Raw genomic sequence first — 9,298 nt, 5'->3', positions numbered from 1 at the left:
CTTTGGGAATTTAATTTTTCATCTGGTTAATTTCTTGCTTCTGTATTAGTGGTGATTGTCTGATTGATCAAGGAAAGTCTAGACATTGACTCAGACTCCACTTGAGATAGGCAAGAATTTGTCTTGAAATTAATTCTATGTTATAGTCTATCTAGCCTAATTTGAAACAATTGCAGTCTTGTACATTGCACCTTTTCTGGTTGTTAAAATGCCTTGAAGATTTTCTTTCAAATTATGTGCATCTTGAATCACAAATTTAAGTGACATTTAAAACACCATGTTAACAGGCCATTGGTGGAACATTGAATGAAAACGGATGCAATCTCGGCCAGATTAAGTGTTCCCAAATATAGGTTGCAATCTGGACCAACCGTTGTCGTCTGGTGATTGCTACAAGCCCATAAGTGAAGCTGATGCGTTTATTCATGGCTCATCCACGTCCATGCTCTCTGTAACCTGTGAACCTTGCCCAGCTCTTCATGATATGGTTCAATTTCCAGATCTTCCAAATGGGATTCTTACGTTCCATAGTTAATTTACATATGTTTTTCTATGTTCTTCCATGACATGTATTCTTATATCTCGCAATTAATTTTGTAATTAAAATTATGTTCTATATTAGGCACAATATATATTCTCACTATTAAAATTATATTATGTATTTGGAACAAAGATTTGTATGGATTTTTTAACGAATATATAGGGATATTTTTTTCCGTTTATATATATATGGTTACGTAACGAATTTATGAATGGGGAATGGGTATCAAAAGTTTTTAATAATTCAACCATTTTCATGTTAATCAGATTACACCTAACATAACTAACTAATGGGGGTATCATTAGTATTTCCTAGGGGTATATAAAGGAGCGCCCTTATATAAATGGAGAAGTGAGTTTCTCTTATAATCAGATTATTTTTTTTTTGATTTCCTACATTTCCATCCTCTTTCCTGTTTTATCATTTGTACAATTTCCAACACTAGAAACATTAACTTAATTCTGATGATAACTACCTATAATAAATAAGGGCAATATATGAAAAACTCATATTGGAACTGAAAATCTGTCTATCTAATGGGACTACAAATTTTTACAACTCCGCCTTTATAATAGGGAAGGAGGAGGGAGTATATTATTCAACGGGGTTGATTTTGATTCAGAGAAATACTGTCTGCAAGGATCATTATGTCATGTTCCATGTGAATAAAGAAGCTCATAAACTGTATTTTAAGCTAGAACGGTTGGAAAGTAACTTCTAGATTTCAAGTTTACGCAGCAGTCTCTCTCTTAATTTTAAAAAGGCAGAGTCAAATTTTACCTGTTTGATTAATAGGAGTATTTTTTAAATAACCAAGAGATTAGATTGCTCACACTAATATGGCCTCGCATAATCTCAGCCACCGACATTTTTTACCTTCACTTCTATTTATTTCAACAACTTATGGGGAGAAGTAATTTCTACTGCAACTGATACAACTATATTCCCCAAACCAACACGGAATTTCATACATTTCCTTCTCTTCTTTCATACAACTGCAGAATATGATACTCTTTGGTGTATATTTCGTCTATTCATTCACCTTTATATCGAGGCTTTCGCTTCTCTACAAATGCTGCCAAACCTTCTAACCGATCTTTCGTATTCAGGAGTTGCTCATAACAATCCTCTTCCAATTCTAAAGCAGACGGGAAATCAAGGTCTAGTCCACCATCAACAGAGCGTTTTGCCATCCGAATCGCCAATGGACCCTGCAGGAAAGAATATAAGTTTACATCAATTTCTCTATTCACTTTAATTCGGTCGCTCGAACACATAATGAATTATATTTTTGATATTATCCAAAAATCAAATTTTGGAAAAAAAATTATAGTAAGAATTTAATCATACATTAAATTCTGACAGCAACTAAATTTTAGACTATAAATAGATTCAATACTATGTCAACTGTCTCCTTAATCCTAGTGGTCCAGTTCCTAAATCAATATTGCATTGATTAGACAGTTAAGATCATTCAAATAAAGTTAGTTTCCGAAGTATGAATAATACAGAGGTAGATAAGTAAATGAAAAAACTAAAGTATCAATTTAAGACATCCAGTCTAAAGCAGGAAATTAGTGGAATTTTCCCTCAGCCAACTAAATATCCAACTTTTCTTGAGAAGAAAAATCCAACTTCAAGCAACAAGTAACAGTTGGAATTTCAGCTCCATAATCAAGACTTAAACATGGTAGAAAACAACCTTATGCCAAAAACAGACCTTGAACCTAGAATTAGCATACTCAACAACACATGAAACGAGCACCATACCAATCTTTAATGCATGATTGAAACATAAACATGCCATAAACAAAATGTAATGCGGATTACGACTAATCCGACTTAACACAATATAAACAAGATTAGCTTTAACCATATGGAGATTTGTTGCGCAAAACACAAACTGCTAACAGTAACAACTTTCCAAAGTTGTGATAATAGGCCCATACAAAAGGTGCTTCAGCGATTAACGATGCCCTTTGGCCCCTTTCCGATGGAGCAATGATAACGCAAAATCTTGAGGCCCATGAATTTTAAGTGACACGAAATTGGTCTTAGATTTGCATTGCCCATTGCACAAGTAAATGAATTTTTCAAATACCGTGACAACAAGTAACTCATCATGGTGGAGGATATTCAGGAATGCATCTAAGGAATATGTACCTTTTCATTTATATCTCGAGCAACTTCGAGAGCTTTCAGATGAGCCTCGCCAGAAGGAACGCAGTAGTTTATGAGGCCTGCATCACAACGTATCTCCCCTTGTTGAAATAAATTTGACTTACGGAACAGCACAGGTTTATAGTAGAATTGAACACTCAAAAAAGCTAGCGATGTAAAAATAAAAATGTTGTTACCCATTGAAGCTGCATTTCTGGCGTCGATCTTTCGTCCAGTGAAAATGAGTTCCTTCGCAACTGATTTTCCAACTAGTCTAGGAAGACGCTGGGTTCCACCTGCACTGTATATAGACTGCAATGTTCAAACAAAAGCAAATCGCACCATGAAACCTCTTCACGCTAAACAAGAAAATATTGAGAAACCTTTGCAGAGAATCGACAAAACATTTTCAACCTCTAAGCAGATTTTCCAACTCAAAAAGCTGTTTTTTTCCAAGAAGAGGACTCAAACAGGACCTTTGGAAATGAAAAAGATTCAATTTGGCAGAAACTTTGAGATAGCTTCTTGAGAAGTTTAAATTTGTAGCAAAATAATTTAGCGGAAAATTTGCAGCAGCATCTTGGTTCCTATGAGCAATCTCTAAGTTTTTTGATTAAATCTCCTTCTCGCCTAAGGCAGACACCCTCCCAACAACATTAGCCACACGCCTTCCGGCATAAACTTGGTGGCACATGTTCTTAGGATGGGAGTTTAGTATTCCAGAGTCTGATCCAACGGCTTGCGAACTATCTGTTGTACGTGTAACTCTTCCAGCTGAGTCGGCCATTGCAGCAGAAGAAGGGATAGATAAACTGCAATCATGTTGATGACATGTGTCACTAAGTTTTGCCATAGTCGATAAGAAGACGAAACTCCTTGATCAAGTCGAACACCTTTGAGATTGTTCACAGGAACCAAGAAGCTGTTGGTAAGTTTCCATTAAGATGTAATCAAGGTATACCGAACTCATCACGACTAGATAAACCTAACTTCTGCTATTTATTTATTTTACATTTATTTAAGAACCTCCGATGTCAATAACTACAAACCCAGGGATTATGGCGAGTCCTGTCTCTGGCAACCCAAATACTGCAGCCTCACCTAAATTAAGAAAAATGAGAAGAATCAGCTGAGAAGGAAATCAGAACTCAAAGTACGTAGATATGCCAGATAGCTAACAAAGTAGAATTAGATGATCTACCACAAATCCGAAGATCACATGAAAGAGCCATTTCAAGTCCACCACCAAGTGCGTCTCCTTCAATAACAGCAATTGTGGGAATGGGAAGTCCCTGGTTAAAATAATTCAAAGTTACTCCAAAAACCAAGAGAAGGACATAGTAAATACGATCTATAAGTGAAGAAAACCTCTGTTCTCCCTCTAGGAGACAGAAAATAGTTTTCCCAATGATGCATGTTTGCCGTGATAAAAGGACCATAAACCAAGAACATAAGAAACTAAAGAAAATTATCAACATAACGTACCTCTAAGAATGTGAATGTGGAACGCAGAGAGTTGACAAAAGCCCGGGTGTCAGATTGACTCATTGTCCTACGCTCCTGCCAGGACAATTTACAGACTTAAGCTTATACAACTCGACAATAGTTCTAGATAACTTCACACAGCAAGAAACAAAAAGATAAAAGACGAGCATCATTTTCTTGTCAAACATATTCCATCCAGTTAACTGGTACCAACCAAACTGAGAAACAAATTCGCCTCCTATGTGTATTTGTATTGCATATATCACGTGCTAACATAATAAATCTATTAACAAACCAAATGAGATGGTAAAGAACTCTTTCTTCTTCTGTTTCACTATTTTTCTTAGTGCAGAGAAATATAAGTTTAGAGGACGGAGATTTAAAACTAATTGATGAAATAGCAAAGGTACCACCAACAAACACTACTTGTTCTAATTATTCTCCGCACTCATTTTCCGAAGACACTACATTATTATAGACAGAAAAGTCCCCCTTACTCCCTAAATAGTCAGCAACTACTAATATACATACCTCAACTACCACTTCCACCCAAGAGTATCCGTACCAAATGTGCCTCTCTAGTAGAGTGGTAAACTTAGGGTGTTGATACACATGGGTGACACGACCTAAGTTTGAAGCTATTCAGCATCTCAATTCTTGCATACTAATCAAAACAAATCAAAAGGTACTAAATCTACCTAAGTTTGCCCTGTAGAAAACAGATAAAATTGGTCGACAGTTTTACCTTCAAATCAGCACCGGCACAAAACACCCTAGGAACTGAGCTGGAGATCATTACAACATTAGCTGAAGAATCCACATTTATAGCTTCCAGACTATTTCGTAAGCCACTTAACATGTCCTTCCCAATCGCATTTTTGGCTTCTGGTCTATCCAATTTCACCTCAATGATTCCTGTACATTCAAATTGTATTCAGGGCAACATACAAAAAAAAAGCACAGTTTTGAATTCATCAGAGGTGAGAAAAAGAAAACTTATTACCAAAATCAGAATCAGAAAGTCTCTCTATTTTCACTGACTGAGATATAGACTGCAATATTAAACTCCGAAAACTATTTTTCCTACATGGATGAGAATTAAACTTATTCTCCGCTTGCTTTGACAAATTCCCCAAAGTTGAGTAGAGAGATAAGTATGGTTTAGAATTTCTTCTACAGTGATTAGTCAGCGATCTCGCCATGTATGGTAAAGGGCTCATTTTTGGAGCTTTGGGTTAGGATTTTTACAAAGAGAGTGAGGATGGTGCGTTAATTGTTACTCCGTGATGATCCCAGCAACTTTGCACTAGCGTCTGTTTTATGGTAATCGACCTGCCGTCTGCGTTCCAAGTCCAACCTTATGATAATGTGCTTCTGTGATTGCTAACTTTCGATACATCCTAGGCTGAAAACCGTATAGGTGGAGGCGAAGCATTAGGGGTTAGCAAAACAACCATACCGGCGGATCTCATCCAGCCCAATCCGCATTCTAGCGAGTGGACACCCGACTCACATTTTAGTGGGATTGGATGTGGGTGTATTTTTTACACTCGTTCATTTTCATGAATTGGACGCGGGTGAAACATCACCCATTTATTGGACATCCGGACCGTGGAATAGCTATTTTTGTCGTGGATAAAAATATTAATAATAAAATTTCAATCTCAATGGCAATTACCCCAGGTGATTATTTTTCCTACCAATAAGAATTTACCACAGGGGGGTCCTCGGGGGAGTTGGAGGAGTTGAGTGTAGTTCAGTTTTTTTCCGTTAGTCGTGAGGGAGTTTGAAGGAGTTTCTCAGAATCCCCGTTAATCGTGGGAGAGTTTAGAAGAGTCTCTCAAACATCCTAGAAAACCCTGTTAGTCGTGGGGAGTTTGAAAGAAACTCTTAAACTCCCTGTTAATGGTAAAAACTAGAATGTTAGGGAGTTGGTTTGTTTTAGGGAGTTCTGTGGAGTTTATAATGTACTTTTGCCTCACTACAAATCTCTCAAAAGAGTGGAGATTTTGTGGGGAGTCTCTCAAACTCCCTACACTGAAGGCACCAAACTCTCTCAAACTCCCTATATTCTCTTACACTCCTTAAAAATCCCCGAGATTCAAAATACATTAAACTCCCCCAACTCACCCGTGGACTAATCCCCTGGTACATGTCAGCCTTGTTATTGAACTAGCACGAAAAACTTTTGATAAAAGGACTTCTAAATAGAAGTGATAGAAAAGAAGAAGAAAAATGTGATTCAGTGGAACAAAGAATATGGACGAACAAGTGCCATGGTATTTGCTCAGTTGCGCCTCGCTCAAAACATAAGTACAATCCTGGATCTCGCCACTTAACACATACGTGTTTGGAGTGTTATTATAGGAAGTGTTATTTATCATGACTAGATTTTCAACTTCATGGAACCCACCAACAAAATGCTACTTATATTGAAAACCAAGTATGGAATCTCACAAATTTGCTCCCGTTTATGGTTTACGTCAACATCATCATTTTGCGACGTCGACAAGAAAAATTAACACAACAATTATTATGGAATCTCAAATTATGTATTTTCATCTATGGTATTAAAATTCGCAAATCCACCTGCATCCACCTGGTTTATTCGTTCAGCGCGGATATTGTACCCGTCAGGTAATGGATTGGCACGGGTATATTTTTAAAACCAATCATTTGAATGGATTGGACGCGGGTGGTACCAGATCCGCATCCACCCATCTGTTTCTCAGCCGTACAAAGCATCCACAAAGTGTTGATAACTATTGGCCCAGCCCGACCCTAATTTCGAAATAAGAAATGTGGCTTCATAACAATATATCAGATCAAATCAGTTCTAAGGCATGTTCATACGGGTATGGCGAATCAAGGATGTGGATGTATTATAGGTACGCCTAAATGACAAACTCATACGATGAAAGGGTAAATATGCTAGTTTGTCATGCGAGGCAGAATCTGTACCGATCGGCAGAGCCTTTATCGTACGGTAGTAGCTCGATCGTAATGTCGCCAGCGATATACTCTTGGTTGCTCGGTGAAATACATATCACCAAGCGTTTTATTATCCAATGGTCCAAAATGCATCATGTATAAATATTCAATTTTGACCTCGTTTTAATTCACACCTTCGCCACACTTCTCAGTCTGCCGCTCATATTTTCATTCCCACCTTCTGTACACTTCACCATTTTCTATTTTTTGTAATATGGTTTATCAACCTCAATCTGGCCGAAGTAACATAGTTTAGGTGCAAAATTTACCGTAACCGGAGATGAATGCATTTGCAGGACTTATGTATTTTTTTTACACTGGATAATATCAATTGTTCGCAGCAACAAGGAAACCCATTTTGGTCAAACATATTTCAAGAATTTACTGAAGAAACAACGAACCTTAGAAATCGTGATGCAACAGGGTTAACAACTCGTTTTTATATCGTTAACAGAGAGGTGATGCGCTTTGTGTCTTTAAACATGCAATTCAATCGAGTACGGCAGCCAATTGAACTACAACCCCAAGGCAAAAAGGAAGTTATCTACCTACTTTACCCATATCGAGGCTATCTACCTATTTTTCGATATGGTTCTGTTACAAGTAGGAAACTATGTTTGATTACATATGTTTAAAGGAAGTACGTTTACTAAACTTGTTTCGTAATAAAAAAGAAATAAATAGGTGTTTTGGTTCGATTTTCTATGAAGATCTATTGGATGACCGATTCAAACATAAGGTGGGAATTTTGGTAAAACCGATCTTAACTTATGCTAAGAGTTATGGTAGAACCAATCCCTACCTACTTTAGGATACATGGTAGAACCAATCCTAGAATTTGTTGGGAGACTTGGTAGAACCGATCCTTACATATATTGGGAGTCTTGGTAGAACGATCCTAACTATATTGGGTGTCTTGATAGAACCGATCTTAACTTATGTTGAGAGTTGTGGAGCATTGGGTCGATCAACTAATTTTGAGTCTCATCTGAAATGAATTATAATCCTGCGGGGAAGCACGGGAAGCTATCTAGTTTTTGGTTAAAACTAACCTCAATTTTAATTTGTTGAAGAAGTAAAGAATTAGTTTGACATTTTTCAATATTTAATATATTTATAATTTAATAGAATGGAAAATCAGGGAGTACAAATATTATTTTTTTGTCATAAAATAACTATAATTTTTTATTTCCCAACAATTAGGGAGGACAGGTGGGTCCGTCACTGGGTGACAAAATGTAGGTGTGTTCATATTTGAGCTAGCATAAATCAAAATAACAAATTTTGGTAGCATGTTGAAGTAAATGAGATTTACTAATTTTGAAAACCATTATACAAGGATAAAAGTATCCAAAGGTAAAGTCTGGTCATAACTGTCTCATCCGTTAATGCCTGATTTTATATTTATATATATATATATATATTATTTGTTTGTTTCTTTATGTGGGTAGGGTGTGTCAGGTCTTTACATTAGTGCAACACAAACAAAATGCATGATAATTACAAATGATAAAATATATCATCTACCTGAGAACTGACAACCGAAGAATAATACTGCTGAGACACGAGATAAGACTCAAGATCATACGTCGAAGACCTGAACCAGATGTCAAAGAACCAAAATATAGGCCACTAAACAAGACGGATACACGGAGCTAGGTGCAGAAGACCCGGGTCCATATCCGAATCTAAGAAGATTCTCGATGTTGTGATCCAAGGGGGGACTTGGAAAAGCTATCCCAGGTATGTACAAACAAAAGGAGAGAAACTATCAAGTCCAACTTGTAACGTGCTATGCCATCTAACATGTAATTGTCATGTTCATATCATGTATAAATAGCCAGAAATGCTGATGATATATGTAAATCAATTGTTGATAGGTTTTCACTAACAAATTGTTGAGATAGAATTTTCTGAAGTCTGTTTTCTATTATCAGAGATGACAAACTCTTCTAAGTAGAATAGGCATGAAAAGCATGAATACTATCAATTTCAGTCAATATAAATGCTAGTTTTATGCGAATGAGATGATCTGATTTTTAGTATGCTTATCGTAACTTTAAAGGTTAATTTGTGTGAATAAGCAACTGCGTAGATATTGCGCACTGCTTAATCACTGGT

The 9,298-nt window shown here is 36.7% G+C and overlaps 1 protein-coding gene across 1 annotated transcript; it reads right to left on the bottom strand.

Annotated features, from left to right (window-relative positions):
* Positions 1 to 1,284: 1,284 nt before the first annotated feature.
* On the bottom strand, positions 1,285 to 5,485 carry LOC113302534 (probable enoyl-CoA hydratase 2, mitochondrial). The gene is made up of 8 exons (XM_026551449.1): positions 5,190 to 5,485; positions 4,932 to 5,101; positions 4,187 to 4,261; positions 3,903 to 3,993; positions 3,751 to 3,802; positions 2,899 to 3,002; positions 2,705 to 2,781; positions 1,285 to 1,752 (listed from the first exon to the last, which is right to left on the bottom strand). Exons 1-8 carry the CDS (start codon positions 5,404 to 5,406, stop codon positions 1,576 to 1,578), a joined length of 963 nt encoding a protein of 320 aa, XP_026407234.1. The 5' UTR covers positions 5,407 to 5,485; the 3' UTR covers positions 1,285 to 1,575.
* Between the last annotated feature and the right edge of the window lie 3,813 nt (positions 5,486 to 9,298).

The sequence above is a fragment of the Papaver somniferum genome, chromosome 8 (assembly GCF_003573695.1).
Source record: "Papaver somniferum cultivar HN1 chromosome 8, ASM357369v1, whole genome shotgun sequence".
NCBI classification, from domain to species: Eukaryota; Viridiplantae; Streptophyta; class Magnoliopsida; order Ranunculales; family Papaveraceae; genus Papaver; species Papaver somniferum.
The sequence above is the reverse complement of the archived record's forward strand: the minus strand, read 5'-3'. Positions and strand labels throughout refer to the sequence as shown.

Excerpts from the sequence above, each read along its gene's own strand:
- LOC113302534 (XM_026551449.1), bottom strand. The coding sequence starts at position 5,406 with ATGAGCCCTTTACCATACATGGCGAGATCGCTGACTAATCACTGTAGA. Across the intron at positions 4,262-4,931 it reads GTGCCGGTGCTGATTTGAAG|GAGCGTAGGACAATGAGTCA; the intron begins GTAAAACTGTCG and ends TTGTCCTGGCAG. Across the intron at positions 3,994-4,186 it reads CCACATTCACATTCTTAGAG|GGACTTCCCATTCCCACAAT; the intron begins GTACGTTATGTT and ends TATTTTAACCAG.